This window comes from Rhinoderma darwinii, chromosome 7 (assembly GCF_050947455.1).
Source record: "Rhinoderma darwinii isolate aRhiDar2 chromosome 7, aRhiDar2.hap1, whole genome shotgun sequence".
Lineage (NCBI taxonomy): Eukaryota > Metazoa > Chordata > Amphibia > Anura > Rhinodermatidae > Rhinoderma > Rhinoderma darwinii.
In genome coordinates, this window is record NC_134693.1 from 21,246,723 (window position 1) to 21,266,832 (window position 20,110).

Here is a 20,110-nt window from a genome sequence, read left to right on the forward strand (position 1 = left end):
GAATGAATGACTAATGAATCAATGTAAAATACCTGTTTCCACAGTAGGGTCTATATAGAACGTATCATTGGATGAGGGAATTGACCCCCTGTGATAATGCTGTTTACAGATCTTCAGACCTTTTCTTTTTTCATCATTTTCATAGCTGACGGTACCAAGTGAGAGGTTGCCAATCTGCCGGTACTACAGAAACGTAAATGTTAATTAAATAAAAGTTCTAACGGTCAGGGAGTTTTAAAGGTTTATAGATTTGATTTGTACTTTGGACACAAAGCCTTAAAAGAGATTCTCCACATAGATTGGAAAAATCTGATTAATAAAGCAGGCTGACATGAGGAAAGCCGTAAACGTCCCGAAAAACGTCTGAAAAATTGGAAGCAGAACGCCTACAAACATCTGCCCATTGATTTCAATGGGAAATATGGCGTTCTGTTCCAATGGGGCGTTTTTTTACGTAGCCGTTTTGAAAAACGGCTACGTAAAAAAAAACGCTCGCGAAAAAGAAGTGCATGTCACTTCTTGAAAAGTTTTTGAAGCCGTTTTTCATTGACTCCATAGAAAAACGCGAGTATGAATAAAAAACGGCTGAAAATTCTGTATTTTCAGACGGTTTTGAGTTTGCGTGTGTGTAAAACTGACAGGCAATCTATTATGCCATGCGGCTGGCATAACTTGGGGCCTTTGTTAGGCCACCGGAAGACATGGAAACCCATAGTCGCCCCACAGTCACAGAGGTGCCGAAGGTGTGACAAAGGGAGCTCCCTTCCTCTGTCAAACACATTAGATGCCGCTGTCGCTATTGACCGCGGCATCTAAGGGGTTAAACTGCTGCAATCGGCGCGCTCTCCAGTTCCGGCAGGAGCTTTGGCTGTGTATAACAGCCGTGCTCCTGACACGGATCTTGTGGGTACTGCAGGAAATAGCATCTGCTTGTGACGGATAAATCAGTCACTCGTTATTGAGGGGTTAAACGGACAGTATTATGTAAACATGTTTAGATGTCCATTGTGTCTGTAATTTTACTTAAAAGCAACTAAACCTTCAAAGAACTTTTGACATGTCATAGTGACATGTCAGAAGGTTTGATCAGTGGGGGGTCCGAGCACGGAGACCCCCACCAATCGCTAAAACTAAGTGGCAGAAGCGCTCAGGCGAGTGCTGTGCCGCTTCTCTTTTGATCGGCTTTTCTCGGAAAGCCAAGGTAACCGTGTATGGACTTAATATGCTGGGATGCAGGAAAAGAGAGAGTCTCCACGGGCGCTGCTGCACGGAGTACGTTGTTTCAATACATGAATAAAATAAATTCACGTAAGAGTACAAGTGAATAAAAAATGGGTTTATTGATAGAGCTACGTGTTTCAATACCGCACCGGCATCTTCATCAGATGGTATAATACAATACAATGACAGTTTAAAAATTGTACATATTTTTAGACTTTAACTCCTTAAGGACGCTTCTACTTAGGACCTTGAGGACACCCTTATGGGCGCGTATGGTGTGACAGAATGAGACCACTTTCTCTGTCTAGGCAGTTCTCCCGATTGCTATTGACCTCGGCATCTGAGGGGTTAAACGTTGCCACAGAGTGTCAATATAGCGGACACCCTCCGCAGATGGTGCGGGCACAGCTCCTTTGCCCGCACTATCCCCATGCAGTATATTTAGGGCGCATTGCGCTAACTACATCAGCACCAGCGTTGTAAATGTACGCTGATATATGGGTCACGTCTTCTTAAAATTTTGTTGAACAACAGATCATCATTACATAATTTTCTTTTACCTGGTCAATCACATGGAAAATGCTGTCATAAAGAGCTTTCTGTGTGTAAACGGTGCGGCTGTAGTCGTCCTCATCAATGCCAGTGTAGCCCTTAATAAACAGGTGCTTGAACGCCATTGTGTTCTCTTCCTTGAAGGATACTACAAGTTGATTGCTCAACCCAAAGAGGACAAGCTGAAAGAGTGAATGGAAACGTGAAACAAACCAAAGTACGGTCTTCTCACAGGCCTTAGACTAGACACTAATTTGTAGATCAGAATTCTTAACAAAACAAACTCCAGTCTATAAAATGTACTCTATGGCCATATGTTCTCTCAAGTCATTTTTAATCGATACCTAACTTTTCAGAATGGGTCAAATGTGTGTACAGAAGGAATAACACTATTTCTGACCATTATATGACATCGTTTAGCAGTTTTTCCTCCTTAAAGCTCGCTCTCTAATAGTTTGTATTGTCTGCGCTAGTGAGCGGAGCCTAACTGCTATCATGCCTTCTATACATAGCACACATAAGAGAACATCCCACTCTTCTATCTCTCATACTGTATGTGTAATGTATATATATGAGATTACAAAGCAGTAATGAGCAGTGTAGCGGAGAATCCAGCACTGGGGTGAGATACAAATCTTACCAGCACGTCTCTGTCTTTCTCACTCTGCTCCTGCTTCCTTCCTAGCTTTGCGCTTCCTCCCCTATCCATAGACTTGTGTGTAGCCCGTATGATGCTGACTCACTCTGCTCCTGCTCTCCCTCCCTTCTCCATAGGCAGGCAGTGCAGTGACAGATCCCCACATACCTCACACAGAACTTGCATGGATAAAACAAATTACAAGGCTATGTACAGCCATTTTTTTTATTTTAATAAACAGGTCAGTGTGTTTGGTGTAACTTTATAATTCGTCTTTATTAAAAAATTATTTTACTTTGAAATAAAGCTGCTTTGTATTCTTTATACAGAACAGCTGTATCTTTAGCTTTGACCTGAACCCGTCAGTCCCGCGGACCTGACGGGTTCAGTATCAGCGGGCCCCGCGGGACACGCAGAATCCATGGTCACAGAGCCAGTCAGTCCCGCGGACCTGAAGGGAACAGGATTTAGCGCTACATACAGCTGCTCTGTATAGAAAATACAAAGCAGCTGTATCTAAAATGGTAAAACTAATTTTTTATAAAGACTAAATTATAAAGTTAAACCAAAACACACTGACTGACCTGTTTATTAACAAAAAAAAGAATAACCAAAGGTTTACATAGTTTTTAATTTAACAAAAAGTAAATTACCACGTTAATCTAGATCAGGTATACTATTAGATTAGCAAAAGTTTAATGGAAAAAAAGATGAGCAAAAGTTGATTGAAAAGTTTGTGTCCATTTAAGGTCACTAGAGTGGAGCATACGGAGTAGGAGTTGGTGGTCTACGTCGTCAAATGCTACAGAGAGATCCAGAAGAAGAAGATCGGTTCCTTACGTTTGATAATATGCAATATAAAGCGTTACCTGTGTGGTCACCATTACAATCTTCAGAACTTGCAGGACAAGTTTCCATGGAATCTGGCGCCTTGCTCTATACTTGTCACAGGGACTCATGAAATAAAACTTCAGATCTTCCCGCAGTTTTAGGCCTTCTCTCTCCACTTCTGACTGTTCCATCGATGGTCCTCTTCACAATACAAAAAGAAAAAAGCCTGTAAACCGCCTGGATTATCCACGTACATGTCAGACAACCAGATAGATTAGGTATTAACCCCTAAATAACTGGCAATGTTACCAGAGCATTGTAAAAGTTGGCAGAGTGTAAAATGCCCCCCTCCCCTTTTATATTCAGTCTCTGGCATAGGCAACAACAAATTAGGGAGCCCCATTGATAAAAAAAAAACCAAAAAAAAAAAACATGACCTTTGATATCTTGGATAGGATAACCAAATTAGACAAGTAGGCCCCGTTTCCCTTACAGACTCCTTTATGGCAGATAAATCATGTAGAAAAGGCCATAAACTGACGTAGTAAAAGAACAGTCAGGAATGAGAATCAGAGCAGATTAATCACACTTTATGGTGGCCACAAATATCCAAAAATCAGCCTAAATGGATTATCTATATATTCGGCAATGCAGAAAATTGTTTTTGAAGTTCACGTAATCATACAACACAGTTTAAAGCGTACCTATACTCAGAATAATTTTGGGATTGGGATAAATCAGTAGTGCATGTGAGGGACTCCGTCATGGTAAATGCAGGGGCTGTCCAGCGGTCCTTCTCTGCTCTAGGGCTTTTTCACAGGTTGCTGGGTTTTTTGCAGCCACAATGTCCTATCACAGGACGAGTCTTTCACAAAACCGGACTGAATGTGGATGTGGTGGGAGCCAGGAGGGGGAGGGGAATTCTGCGCAAACATACCGGGTGCTTGTTCCCATTGGAGATGGACTACTAGTTATGGAAAAGTATATAAAGTCTCCTTCCCTAGGAAGGAAAGGCAGTCTGAAATATACGCCAACATAAAATCTGGTGCCATCATTGATTTTCAGTCAGAGGAGGCTCGTAAATATTACGCTCTTACGGGGGAATTTAGCAAGTGCTCTACGCCAGTTTTCAGGTGTATATAAAAATCTACATTTTTGCAGAAACTCCGTTTTTGTGCAAAAATTTGGTGACTTTTGCGTGCCGACAAAAATGTGGTTTGGGCTTCGCGGAAGGGAACATGGTCACTCACTGTCCAACGAATGTATTAGAATTTACACCAAACTGGCGTACATTATAGCTGAAATCTTCTCCAGCTTATATCAGGTATAGATTTTCCTTTCTGGAGCATGGACAACTAATTTAATAAGAGGCTCTTATGGCTCTTGGAAGGCGGGGAGTGAAAAAATAAAATAAAATGAAAAATGGCTTGGGCTTTAAAGGGTTAATGCCAGCTGTGACCCGGACATACAGTGTGTAGCTGGCGGAGGAGCATTGAGTTTATTTCTGGTTACCCCTTTTTCGACACAGAAGTCTTATTACTGTAACCTCTGTGTTTAGCAATAGGGACATTTAGATAATAACCCGCTGGGAACTTCCCTGTAGCGCCCGTTACCTGCCAACAGATAAGAGCTGGGACCTGGTGGACAAGACCGACTTCAGTGGGGAATTCAGAGAGACCGACAGCGCGGGAGAGGGAGGGGGATTATAAGAAGACATTCTGATAACATTAGGGAATCGCCGTGTGACATTTCCAAATATATTCTTTCCTGAAAGAAGCTACAAAAGGCAATACCTCACTTTAGGCCACACGCACACGCTACTTATTACACGCGGATCGGCCGAGAGGATTTTCTTGCGGCAAATCGGCAGCGTAATACAGTACCGGCAAAGTAAGGCTATGTTCACACGGAGTATTTTGGGGGAGGAATATCTGCCTCAAAATTCCGTTTGGAACTTTGAGGCAGATATTCCTCTCCCTGCACGCCGATTTTCGTGGCAATTATCGCGCCGTTTTTCGCCCGCGGCCATTGAGCGCCGCGGGCATAAAACAGCGAGAAATACGCTTTCTCCTGCCTCCCATTGAAGTCAATGGGAGGTCAGAGGCGGAAGCGCCCGAAGATAGGGCATGTCGCTTCTTTTTCCCGCGAGGCAGTTTTACTGCTCGCGGGAAAAAAGACGCCGACGCCTCCCATTGAAATCAATGGGAGGCGTTCTCAGGTCGTTTTTGCCGAGTTTTGCGACGCGGTTTCCGCGTCAAAAAACTCGGCAAAATACCCCGTGCGATCTCAAGTAATCTCATCTACACGTTGCAGAATATTTCCGCATGTAAATTGACCTGCGTTGCAGATTTATAAATCTGCAGCGTGTTAATTTATCTTGCGTTTCCGTCCAAGAATTGTATCCGAGAAGTTTATGGAGGAAAAAAAAATGCACCAAAATATGTATCTGTTTCTGCATTGAAATGCAATGTTAAGTGCGAATTTTACCTAATGAATTACCTGCATTTATCTGTGGTTTTGATGACTATTTTCTGCTTCAAATTTCGCAACGTGCGCGCGTAGCCTAGGGTTAAGGCCCCATGAGGCAGAAATTTCTGCCACTGAAAACCCATCCCATACATCTGAATGGAACTTGTTTAAATTCATACAACTTCCGCAGAAACAACCACTTTCCGATGCTTGGAACAGAGTTTGTCGCAGAAATTTCTGCAACAAAATCTGCCGCGTGTGATTTCTGGATTATTAGATTTTTTTTTTTTTAAATTACGTTACTGAATGGCTGCATGAAGGGAATCGGATAGTTCGGAGTGCTTTTTCTGAAAAACAGAGCTCCGACCCCGGCACCTATTTCAATTTTAAAACAAATACATTAAAATTATAGGAACCTTTCCTGTCCTAGACTCCCACCATTAACCCCTTCATTATACTAAACAATATTATATACTAAAAAGTGTTAACTATTCAGCCACCCTAGACCTCCAGGGATATTAGCGATTATCCACCCTAGACATAGAATGAACAACATTAACCCCTTGATCACCTTAGACCAGCAGAGATATTAGGTGGTACTGCTAAGCCACTCTAGACTACATGACAGGAATACGATCAATAATCCTTACACAACTCCGTATGTTTAAGAAAAAAAAAAAACTAGCACATGGTCAGTGTAAAAAGTTGGCAAACTCCATATTTTGCAGTCCCCATGGTGCTTGGAAATCCTTTTTAAAAATCTAAATACACCGGCCAAGGCGGGTTTGTTGGTGTCTTCCATGGCACCCTGCCAGCGCCCCCTGGCTGTACCCAGTCACATCTGATTGTAAGACGTTCATCAGAATCTCATTTACTTACATATTTAAAATGTCGTCGTCATCATCATCATCTGGATCAGGAACGGACAAGAGATCGGTTATAGGAAAATCACACATTTCTTTTTTTTGTAGTATTATTTCTTAAGTCTCGAAGTCATAAAAAACCCTAAAAAGCAACAAGTCTAGGTGCGGGGGGTTTGACCAGTATTCCGGATCATCTTTGGACAGTAGATTTGACGGGCGCACTTGTCAGGAAGGAATAAACCTCACAAGAGCAGCAGATCTCCGAGAGGTTAAAGGGCTGGAATATCTTGGCAGAGGCGGATATCTTCTCATCTCATATTCTGTACAAAGGTGACGTTAAATCAGGTGCGCTCCATACACCGAACCGGATATTCTACACAGACGCCTTCTGTTTGTCTTCGGCAGACGTTTGCTACGTCTTGTTTGCCTTGTGCGCTTAATATAAAACTGCGGAAACTCTTGGCATTCAAATATTATTAGATTTACTTAGTACTGGCATTGCAGAAAATGTTGACTTGTCCAGTGATCGGTTATGTAACGATTCATTATAATCTGGGGTGAAACAATAGAGCACTCAGTCTCACTTCCATTAAATACACTTGCTCCTGAGCTTTTGGGAGGGGGGGGGGGGGGTTTGGTAGGAATTTAGTGTTTGTTAACATACATTTCAGCCATATTGAACTGACCATTCGTATTAGAGAGCTGGCGGAGATTGCTTGAGGGTGCATGTTCATGACCATAGGTAAAGGGAGATAAGTGGCTAACAGGCACATTTGGTGGCGCTTATCTCCCGGTGAACAAAGAAACAAGTTAAAACACAAAATGCCCCATCCTTGTTTTCTCTAAAAGCAGATCTTGGTAAAAAGTTTATAGCCAGCTTTAAGAGAATGTCCACCATTTAAGTCCAATTTCTTTCTGATTAATATACATCTTTATAGGGCTCTGCGCTCCTTTTTTTTTTTTTATTATTATTATTGCTGAGCACCAAATTTCCTGCAAAGATAGAGTTAAATAATAAAATACTGTCTCCATGCAGCCACCAAGTGTTATTGAGCTCAATGAGAGCTGTGGGCAGTGAGCTCCCCCTAGTGGTGACTGAAGACAGATAGAATTCTATCATTTTACAGTACAGATGAGCATAGGAATTATTGCATTGCTGAGGCTGCATGGAAACACCATTACCAGTATGGAACCAACAGATTGCAATGATGCTGTGTGCCAACATTTTATCCCAGGTAGCCCCACCTCTGGCTAAACGCCTAACAGTTTAAAAAACAAAAAAAACACACCTAAGCCAGGGAGTAGAGACAGGTAAGTTAGCCATAATCATTGGATGAAGGTCGGCTAATGATCTAATGTGTATGGGAGCAGCTGAAGACAGAAGAAATGCGGGATCATTGTTCCCCAGGAGATAAGCGTCACTATACGTCTTTCAGCTGCCTATCCTTTCTCCCCAATGAAATAAACATGCACATTCTGCCGAGTCAAATATGCACGTTTAGGGGGATACGTGGGGGCTGTCATATAGATAGACTTGGCACCTAAGATATGCCGTGGTCAGAACACCCATGAAAAGGGCCGGCAACAATTTGAAATAAACCCATTTCATCCATTGACTCTATAATTGGCTGATGAATACCTGGACTCCCTGGTTTGTGCGGTTGCGTTTCATAAATTCATAGGCTCAATGACTTCTCTATCCCTCCTGTGTCCTGAAATGGCTTCTCTCCAACCCGCTTACCTCAAAGCTAAAAGAAAATAAAACTGACAAGCTCCAATAGAGAGGTATAAAGAGGAGCGTTGTGCGGGCGTTACACAGACATTTTTATATCCTGCTCAGATTCCGCAGCTAAAATGCAACCATAAGGATATATTCACACGTAGCGTAAATACTGTGCATTTTCGACTACGGATTTCATTGTGGAAAATTTCCAGCATAAAACAGCAGCAGCAATGTGGGTGAAACGTGAACAAATCTCATCCACACGCTGCGTAAAACACCAGCCGGAAAACAGTCCATAAATTGACCTGCGGCACGGTTTTTTAATCCACAGCATGTCAATTTATGCGGCGGAATCGTTGCTTTTCTGTTACGGGTTTTCCCCATTAAATTCAACGGAAAGGTAAAACCTGCAGTAAATATCAGATGTCACAATGTTTTGCGGCGGAAAAGCTGAGATTCCGCCGCAAAAATCACAACTGTGATAAAAAAAAAATCTCATAATAAAGGCCTGATGTACACGGACGTATGATTTTTCTCCCGTAAATACGGGTCCTTGGTCACACGTATTCGACAAGTATTTACGAACCCGTGCCCGTTAATACGGGCCCGGTGTCACCCGTATTCCACCCGTATTTACCGGCACGTTTTCGCTGCAAAATTACACTGCACTAATTGGCAGCCCCTTCTCTCTATCAGTGCAGGAGAGAGAGAAGGGGCAGCCCTTTCTGCAGTAAAAGTAAAATAAATTCATACTTACCCGGCTGTTGTCTTGGTGACGCGTCCCTCTTTCGACACCCAGCCCGACCTCCCTGGATGACGCGGCAGTCCATGTGATCGCTGCAGCCTGTGATTGGCCTGTGATTGGCTGCAGCCGTCACATGGGCTGTAACGTCATCCCAGGAGGCCGGACTGGAGGAAAAAAAGCAGGGAGTTCTGGGTAAGTAGGAACTTCTATTTTTTTTACACGTTGATCTATATTGTGATCGGTAGTCACTGTCCAGGGTGCTGAAACAGTTACTGCCGATCGTTTAACTCTTTCAGCACCCTGGACAGTGACTATTTACTGACGTCGCCTAGCAACGCTCCCGTAATTACAGGTGCACACACGTAGTCACCCGTAATTACCTGAGCCCCATAGACTTCTATGGGCCTGCCCGTGCCGTTATTTACGGCCTGAAATATGACATGTTCTATATTTTTGAACGGCACGGGCACCTTCCCGTAAGAATACGGGGAGGTACCCATGGCCAATAGAAGTCTATTGGCCCGTAATTACGGGCATTTTTACGTTCGTGTGCAAGGGGCCTCCAGAACTCTATGCTCCTGCATCCAGCCCGGCCTCCTGGGATGACGTTTCATTCCACATGAAATGCTGCAGCCAATCACAGGCTGCAACATGGGATGAAACGTCATCCCAGGAGGCCGGGCTGCAGGACGTCAGATGGATGCGTCACCATGGTTACAGGTAAGCAGACACTTCTCTTTTACGTGCGGTTTTCCACAGCGGACATATCGAACGAACAACTGCACCACAATATGGTGCGTTTTTTCCACCAGAATTTCCTGCGGTGTCTTGGGCAGATAGGATGTACTTTTACGCAGAGTATCCGCCTTGTGTGAACATAGCCCAAGAATATATTCACACGCAGCAGATTTGTTTAAAAAATGTTTGCGACTGTCCCATCCACCTGAATAAAGTTTGCAGAAATCTGTGCACATGCAGCAGAAACAACCACATTCACAGAATTGGAACGGTATCAGTCGCAGAATTTTCTGCAACAAGTCTGCCACGTGTGAATATACCCCAAGGGTACTATTACACCCGCCAGACACAGAGGCTCCTTATATAAGAGACTTCCATGCCCTGCGGGGAATCTTGGAGTTCTCCCATTATTTCAGGATAATCCCGTCCCTCCCATATGATTATGTATAGAGGGAGACATATCTAGATATTGTATATCCAGGACAACCCGCAAGGACATTAGTAGAAAACATGAGACTTCCCCAATATTTTATTACACAACACGGGATGTGAAAAATATCAGCAACTTGCCCGATCAGCAGTTTATCCCTTACATGAGAGGACGTGACCGTTCTCCGGACTGACGGCTGTTGACATTGTTAAACTTTATACCTGCTACACGGACATGATCCAGGATTTTCCATACAGATCAATTACTACAAACCCTTCATCACATCACCCTTCATTCCTTGCTAATCGAGATGGTGAAACACTGACAACCCCTTTTCTGATGTGGGTTCCCATAAGGGTTTATTCAGACATTGCAGTTGAGGTGTCGTTAAACTGCGTCGGAAAACCGCACATATTTTCACAGCGATTTGGTAAGTTTCGTGATGTGGTTGCGGTAGAAACTGCATCGAAAAATGTGTCATGCTGTATAATTCATGCGATTATCGGTCGCGGTTTTTACTGCACCTCAAAGTTTGAATGGACCCTTAAGCAAGTTGACCAAGATGGAGGTGAGGAGAAAATAGGGAATGACAGGTTGCCTATTGCAATGGACATTTGTGGTGCTCCGCAGCGGAGCGGAGTGTGGCGCTACTTTAATTTATAGAAGGGCATACCAATGGATGGATCCTACTTTGACTAAGGCCACACGATGCGGTTTTGTTGCAGCATTTTGCAGCCACCCCTAACTCAACACACTCGAAGGCCTCATGCACACGGCAGAGACTGTATGGAGGGGCCCTGTTTGTGTGTTGCGCTATGGTACATCCAGCAATGCTTCTAGGGGAGAATACTTGTGAATAGCACCATTTTATTTTATACAAGGACGAATACAGAATCGGACATAAAAAAAATACCTCCGTATGAAATCACAGCCGTACAGAATACTGTAGGGCTCCATAGACTGAGGTTGTAGGAATCTGTAATGTGGTTGACACCTAATAGGGCACAGGTTTGGTCTAAAATCAGAGAACACTTTTAGATTATATTCACACACTGCAGAAGTGTTAACAAGTAACTGCACTTTCAGAAAACTTTATACGTCATAGAGACAGATCAGAAGTTTTGATCGGTGGGGGTCCGGATTCTAAGAGCCCCACCATGAAGGTGCTGAAGTGCTCAGCTGACCGCCTTGAATCTTCGGGTGCGATTGGCACCCCTAAGTAGACTGAAGGCAGCTCAGATCACAGACGAAGGTGCAGGGAGCCCAGCTGAGCGCTTCTGCACCTTCATTTCTTGTCTCGGCCCCAGGAACCCCACCGATCAAAACTTCTGATAGGTCTCTGACATATTAAAAGTTTTTTGAAGGTACAGATACTCTAAAGAATCTTCGGCAACTGCTACATTCATCTGAATAGCGATTGCAGAAATTGATGCACGTTTTTCAGTCTTTTTATAATATAGGCTACTATAGAGGTCCATGAGTACTCTACTGTACCCCTGTATGCCTTCAATTTCATATGGTGGCATAGGCAGGTGGCATGCTCCATTAAACTCCATATGTATGAAGGTATTCCCCCTTAGATGCATAGCTCCGTACACGGGGTGCCGGACTGAGCCTGTATGGCAACAGACGGAGGCTCCGTACTAAAGGAGCTTTGTAGATATCATGCAATGCCATACGGGCTCGGTACCAATGTGCATGAGTCCTAAGACTAGATTCACACGAACGTGACATTTTTCACGTCCGAGGTGCCCCTGTGCGGGTTCAATTTTCACGGGTCCCCATAGACTTGTGTCTATGGAGGGATCCGTGAAAACTGAACAAAATAGGACATGTTCTATTTTTCAACGGACCCTTCAGAAGGTCCCTTGAAACAACGGCCGTGTGAACGGCCCCATTGAAATACATGCGTCCGTGTGACGCCCTTTGTTTTAACGGCCGTCACACAGACGTAATCTACACTTGTCTGAATTCAGCCTAAGACAATACAGCGATTTATATCCGGTGGTGCAACCTTAAAGAAGATCACACCATAAAGTGTTTCTATCACCACATGCAGAAAATCACATTCTGCGTCTTGGGACTGAAGCCTTCTTACAACAGTTATTTTTTGCAATCACTATATCATGGCCATTCAAAAAATGTATGTACCCGTTATGTAACCCCCATAGCAATACATTATGCACTATAAACGCCCTGCAATCTAACACAGTTCCATTAATGGAATCAATTGGCCAAGATGTATCACCATTGAGCCCAGACATGAATGACATCTACAAGCCGATAAAGGGGTTAAATGCTGCATGAAGAATTGTCCAGCGCCTTCTTGCTGTTGTGTGCCCAGCCCAGGACCCACATTTCCTGACAAATTCATATGACAACATTGCAACACATCACAAGAGAGAAAATGCAAAGGAAACGTATAGATTTCCGATAGATTGACTGCCATGTGCGTCTCCTGTTATGTACGTACACAGATACTAATATATTCCACATACATGGAAATCGCCTTTTTCATGAGATCGCGTTACAATTCAGAGTTTGCATGGAGCTTTAACATAGACGTGTTTTACGTAGAAGTGACTGGACAGGATTAACATCAGGCAGCTGTACATAGGTGATGTATTAAGGGTATGTTCACACGCAGCGTTCTCAGCCGTTTTTCGGGCCGTAAACGTCCTGAAAAACGTCTGAAAAATCGGAAGCAGAACGCCTCCAAACATCTGCCCATTGATTTCAATGGGAAAATACGACGGGCCGTTTTTTACGCGGCCGTTTTTAAAAACGGCCGCGAAAAAGTGCATGTCACTTCTTGGGACCTTTTTGAAGCCGTTTTTCATAGACTATAGAAAAACAGCTCCAAAAAGCCACGAAAATTGCGAGTTGGATTAAAAAACGCCTGAAAATCAGGAGCGGTTTTCCCTTGAAAATAGCTCCGTATTTTCAGACGTTTTTGAGTTTGTGCGTGTGTATACCCTAACAGCCCCGGAGTAATCTTCAGCTGTGTCATACATGGTGGTCTACCCGACACTTCTTGTTCTTGCCATATCACGCTTGAAACTTTTCATTAACTCCTTCACAGTAAGAATACTCATTTACACTGCAGCTTCTCCTTTGAGACAAGATTTTCAAAAAAGTTTAGGGAATTGCTCAAAAAGCAATTTCTCACTATAACGTTAGCACTGGAATTGTGACCGTGTAGATTGTGATCGCTCCTTACAGAGGTGGTGGCGGTGAGGACTCAAGTTCCAAAGACTTCCATACAATTGCTTAAAACCACTTAAAATTAAATTAGGGAATTGTATTACATGCAAATCCCAAATATCAATCAAAGGGAAATGCTTTACTGCTGCCCTGATCATGTTGTTGCAGATTACAGGCATCTTTTACTGTAAGGGCTCACGCACCTGACCATATCACGGATTTGGGCAACCTCCGAGAGGTATAGAGCCATAGCATGGCAGCCATAGACTTCTATAGGGCCATATTTACTACAGAGCTATAGGGACTGCAATGTGGATCAGGCCAAGTTCTGTGTCCTGCACACGACATACACACAGGCGTGATCACGTTTGTAGACAATGCTGTAGCCTGGTAGTCTGCGGCAGGGCATGGTGTACTCGTATAATCTGTCCAAGCATCGCGGATAGGATCCCCTGGCGTGCAAACAGAACACCAACAATAAAGAGTGTAAAAACGGGTAATAATGGTATCCACTCATATACATATGGATGGGATAATCTACCTTAAGTGAACCTCCGGTTATCCATGAAAACGTTACGTCGTATGGAAATGTATAGTTAGGGTATGTTCACACGGGCTATTTTCAGCCGTTTTTCATGCCGTAAACGTCCCGAAAAACAGCGTTCTGTTCTGACAGGGCTTTTTTTTTTACGCCTCGTTTTTCAAAAACGGCACGTAAAAAGACATCTGCAAAAAAGAAGCGCATGTCACTTCTTGAGCCGTTGTTCATTGACTCTAAAGAAAAACAGCTCTAAAAACGGCCGTGAAAAACGGGTTGATAAAAACGGCTGAAAATCATGAGCCATTTTCCCTTGAAAACAACTCCGTATTTTCAGATGTTTTTTAGTAAGCGTGTGAACATACCCTTACATTCATCCAAAATAGCCGCCAGCTTCTCACCCCGCCCTATGCACCATGTGTTTCAGCAGTCTGAGATACTCCCTCCAAGCCCCCCCCCCCCGCTATCGGATGGACGTCAGCGCTGGGTCTTTCACTGCAGGCCCCTTGCACGTCAGCGCAGGTCCATCCGAAAACCGCGCTGGTCACATTCCAGTGCTAACATTATAGTGAGAAATTACTTGTTGAGCAATTCCCTAAACTTTTTTGCAAATCTTGTCTCGAAGGAGAAGCTGCAGTGTAAATGAGTATTCTTACTGTGAAGGGGTTAATGAAATATTACAAGCGTGATATGGCAAGAACAAGAAGTGTCGGGTAGACCACCATGTATGACACAGCTGAAGATTACTCCGGGGCGGTTAATATATCACCTATGTACAGCTGCCTGATCTTAATCCTGTCCAGTCACTTCTACGTAAAACACGTCTATATTAACGCTCCATGCAAACTCCGAATTGTAACGCGATCTCATGAAAAAGGCGATTTCCATGTATGTGGAATATATTCGTATCTGTGTACGTACATAACAGGAGACGCACATGGCAGTCAATCTATCGGAAATCTATACGTTTTATTTTTTTATATCCTGTTTTGGCCTACATTTAATGAGTATGCCGGGAAAAGCTCCTGACATATACTTAAAACGTAGGCTATGACAGATGCCTTAACAGTGGCTCCTGTCACCATAGAGTTCATGACGTATATGTTAAACGGATGCCGCTACAGTCTGCAGGTGACGGGTGCCGCTACAGTCTGCAGGTGACGGGTGCCGCTACAGGTGACAGGTGCCGCTACAGTCTACAGGTGACGGTTAGGTATCAGTTTAACGCATATGTTGCCCATAGACTATAATGATATACATTTGAAGTATATGTCATGAAATTTTATAAAAAAAGCCCATGACGTATACCATACAGCGGCATACAACAGCCACCAGCTCCCATGTTAAAAACAAACACTACGCTATCCTCCATGAAAAAAAGTATACTGACATATACCAGCCCGACGAAGGCCAAAAGGACACTCCTTTGGCCTCGGTCAGGCTAATGGAGCCCTACGGACACTTTTAGCGTGAGGAGCTTTCCCAAGATACACGCAGGGCCAAAATGTAGCATGCAAAGAGCCTTAGGGCTCATTCAGACAAGCGTGTTCCTCCTCTGTGTGCTGTCCGTTGAAGTAACGGACACCACCCGGACCCATGCATTTCAATGGGGCTATTCAGACACGCGTGAGTTTTCACGCAGCGAGAGTCCGCTGCGTGAAACTCACTGCATTTCCTATATTGCTGCGTACTTGCGGACGTGCTCGACCATTGAAGCGTATGGGTGCGTGAAAAACACGGTCAGCACACGGACGACATCTGTGTGCTGTCCGTGTTTAACCCATCAGTTGCTAAGAAATGCAAAAAATAAAAAATAAGCGCTTGCACAGACATGAAAAACAGATGCCACGCACAAAGCACACCGATGCCATACGCAACGCACACCGATGCCATACGCAACGCACACCGATGCCATACGCAACGCACACCGATGCCATACGCAACGCACACCGATGCCATACGCAACGCACACCGATGCCATACGCAACGCACACCGATGCCATACGCAACGCACACCGATGCCATACGCAACGCACACCGATGCCATACGCAACGCACACCGATGCCATACGCAACGCACACCGATGCCATACGCAACGCACACCGATGCCATACGCAACGCACACCGATGCCATACGCAACGCACACCGATGCCATACGCAACGCACACCGATGCCATACGCAACGCACACCGATGCCATACGCAACGCACACCGATGCCATACGCAACGCACACTGATGGCACATGGACGCGAAGTTCAGGAAATACGCTCCGTTTGAATAAGTCTGAGAAGCTGGCAGCCATCTGATATGAATGGAGAGGGGACTAGAAATTGGTGGATGTGCGGTGGAAACGCTAAAATGAATGGCGCAAAGTACATTTCCCATATTATGGAACATTTTTCTGGAGAACCGGAGGGTCACTTTAAAAAAATATATAGATGTGTAAACAGCCCCATTAAATGACATAGGTCTGTGCGACGTCATTGTATTAAACGGACAGCACACGGACGTGAAATACATTCATGCGAATAAGGCCATAGCTGTATAGGGAAATCCCAATTCACGGTCACTTCCCCACTAATTTACAAGACGCCTTTGGGAGTTTCTCTCGGTCATTTTTGTGTAGATCTCTGTACAGACATTTCAGCTAAAACATTATATAAGGAAATTGTTATTTAAGCAATTCCCTAACCTATGCAAACCAGCTCCAAAGCAGAGGTACAATATACCCAGTGCAAGTAATGGCACAACATGTAGTTTACTCACCTACAAGGGACTGATCCCACACACTTCAGAGAGATATCCATGCGGCTGTAAGATGAAGCAGCTCAGCGGGAGGGAAGGAGAACTGAACTGCGGGTGTGGAGGGACCGAGCCTTCAGTCTGTTGGGGCGGCCATATGGAGGAAACACATGGAACTGCTGCTGGTTTGCACTTTGAGGGAAAAAACCCTACACAGTTTGTGGGAGGTTCTGCCAAGAATTTGGAAGAAGTGGAGGGGGATGGGGGCCTAGGTCCAACTCAAAATGTACAAAAATTATCATTAATATATGTATTTAATAATTCAGTTACAAAATACAATAACAAAGTAAGCAAAATCGATACGGTTTACAAATAAAAATATTCAATAAAATCTCATTTTAGTTAAAATTATACTGGTTTTCACTTGAAAGTGGGGAGTGGCTTTTAAGGTACGGATCACAATACGTGCAAGATTTTTTTATTTCCAGGCGTATATACTGAACACGCACCACAGACGCAGTGTGAATTAAGCCTTGGAGCAGTTTCAAATAGCCATAATGCAACCGCAATTTAGTGTCTGTATAAGCGTGTGAACATTCCCTCAGGCTGGGTTCACACGGCAGCCTCCGTTACGGCTGAAATTACAGAGCTGTTTTCAGGAGAAAACAGCTCCGTAATTTCAGCCGTAAAGGCATGTGCAGGCGTTTTTCGCAGCGTCCATTACGGACGTAATTGGAGCTGTTTTTCTATGGAGTCAATGGAAAACGGCTCCAATTACGTCCCAAGAAGTGACCGTCTGCACAGTACATTGTAAAACACATTCAAATGAATGGGCAGATGTGTGCCGGCGCATTGGAGCCGTATTTTCGGACATAATTCGAGGTTAAAACGCCCGAATTACGTCCGTAAATAGGTCGTGTGAACCCAGCCTCAGGGTTCAAACGTCTGAAAAATCTGAAGCAGAATGCCGTTTTCCCATTGAAATCAATAGGCAGATGTTTGGAGGCGTTCTGCTTCAGATTTTCTGACGGGGTGTTTTTTATGCGGCCGTTTTTCGAAATGGCCGCGCGGCCACGAAAAAGAAATGCATGTCACTTCTTCAGCCGTTTTTGGAGCCGTTTTTCATAGACTCTATAGAAAAACAGATCCAAAAACGGCCGTTAAAAACGCCACGAAAAACACGACTTTGATTAAAAAACTTCTGAAAATCAGGAGCTGTTTTCCCTTTTGAGTTGGTGTGTGCACATACCCTTATACATTATACCACAAAGTTTGTACTCATGAGTTTCCCCTTATGTTTTTCCACATGATAGCTATAATGATCAAATTTACCACAAATGACTGCAGTACAGATGTAGTCCCTGATCATGGCGATCACTGCTAACATTGCAAAAACACTGCCTAGGACTTGGGCTGTGTTTCTCTCTCCTCTCATCATAAGGGCTTATTCAGACGAACAGGAAATACGTCCGTGCAACACGCGTGATTTTCACGCGCGTCGCACGGACCTATATTAGTCTATGGGGCCGTGCAGACAGTTGCGTGATTTTTACGCAGCGAGAGTCCGTTGCGAAAAACTCACGCCATGTCCGTTCTTTGTGCGTATTTCGCGCATCACGCACCCATTGAAGTCAATGGGTGCGTGAAAATCACCCGCAACACACGGAAGCACTTCCGTGGGACGAGCGTGATTCGCGCAACAGCAGTAAAACTATGAATGTAAATAGAAAAGCATACGGGGCAGACACACGGAGCTGTTAAGTACATTTTGCGCGCGCAAAACGCCGCGTTTTTTGCGCGTGCAAAACGTGTACGCTCGTGTGAATCCGGCCTTAGGGTCAGTTTCACACGTTACATAAATACTGCGGATTTTCTGCAACGGAATTCGTTGCAGAAAATCCGCAGCAAGTACTGTAGCAGCAAAGTGGATGAGATTCAGTAAATCTCATGCCCACGCTGTGGGAAAAAAACTGCGTTTTATTTTCCGTTGCGGGTATCCGTCCTGTGGGAACCCGGCCTTACGGTTTTCGTCAGGGTTAGATTAGCGTTAAGGCTTTATTAGGTTTATTTTTCAGGACTATACTAGTCCTTCTCAATGAATTAGAATATCATCAAAAAGTTTATTTATTTCAGTAATTCAACTCAAAAAATATATTCTATAGATTCATTACACACAGAGGGATCTATTTCCAGCATTTTTTTCTTTTAATGTTGATGATTATGGTAACAGTTAGGCTGGATTCACACGAGCGTGCCGTTTTTGGTCACACAAAAACGTGGCGTTTTGCCTGTGCAAAAGGCACTTAACAGCTCCATGGGGCCTCAGCATATGATGCGCGGCTGCATGTGTCAGCCCCGTATGATGCCCGGCTGCGTGCTTTTCGCGCAGCCGCCATCATTATGACACTCTGTTTGGATGTTTGTAAACAGAAAAGCACGTGGTGCTTTTCTGTTTTCATTCATCCTTTTCACAGCTGTTGCGCGAATCACGCACGTCACACAGAAGTGCTTCCGTGTGGCATGCGTGGTTTTCACGCACCCATTGACTTCAATGGGTGCGTGATGCGCGAAAAAGGCCCAAAGAACGGGCATGTCGTGACTTTTTTTCAGCGGACTCACGCTGAGTAAAAATCACGCACATGTCTGCACGGCCCCATAGACTAATATAGGTCCGTGCAACGCGCATGAAAATCACGCGCGTTGCACGGACGTATTTCCCAGTCGTCTGAATAAGGCCTTAATGAAAACCCAAAATTTCGTCTTTCAAAAAATTTGAATATTGGGTAAATGTTGAAGATTGAACACAACACGTGCAAAGGTTTCCTAAGGGTATGTTCACACGCACTAATTACGGATGTAATTCGGGCGGTTTTGCCCCGAATTACGTCCAAAAATAGCGCCTCAATAGCGCTGACAAACATCTGCCCATTGAAAGCAATGGGCAGACGTTTGTCTGTTCACACGAGGCGTAATTTACGCGCCGCTGTCAAATGACGGCACGTAAATAGACGCCCGCGTCAAAGAAGTGACCTGTCACTTCTTTGGCCGTAATTGGAGCCGTTATTCATTGACTCCAATGAATAGCAGCGCTAATTACGCCCGTAATGGACGCGGCGTTCAAGCGCTTGCACATGCCGTTACGGCTGAAATTACGGGGATGTTTTCAGGCTGAAACATCCCCGTAATTTCAGCCGTTACGGACGCCCTCGTGTGAGCATACCCTAAGGCCTGATGCACACGACCGTGTTCGGTCCGTGATATACGGTCCGCATGTCGGCCGCTTGTCCCGGACCGTACAAAGTACAGGGAGCCGGGCTCCTAGCATCATACTTATCTATGACGCTAGGTGTCACTGCCTATCCACGTAACTACTGTCACACACTAAAACATGATTACAGTACGGGACAGTAGTTC

General features: G+C 44.3%; 1 protein-coding gene across 2 annotated transcripts in view; it reads right to left on the reverse strand.

Moving 5' to 3' along the window:
- MCOLN2 (mucolipin TRP cation channel 2) overlaps positions 1–16,883 on the reverse strand; it is a 38,337-nt gene extending 21,454 nt beyond the window's left edge. Inside the window, exons 1-4 of one of the 2 annotated variants that reach the window (XM_075832942.1) lie at positions 16,721–16,883; positions 3,280–3,442; positions 1,782–1,955; positions 33–183 (exon numbers count right to left, since the gene is read on the reverse strand). In XM_075832942.1, coding sequence (XP_075689057.1) covers positions 33–183; positions 1,782–1,955; positions 3,280–3,442; positions 16,721–16,761 — 529 coding nt within the window. In that variant the 5' untranslated portion in view covers positions 16,762–16,883. Of the gene's footprint in view, positions 1–32; positions 184–1,781; positions 1,956–3,279; positions 3,443–6,589; positions 6,964–16,720 lie in introns of those variants that run through there. The other variant, XM_075832941.1, reaches the window with a different exon arrangement.
- Between the last annotated feature and the right edge of the window lie 3,227 nt (positions 16,884–20,110).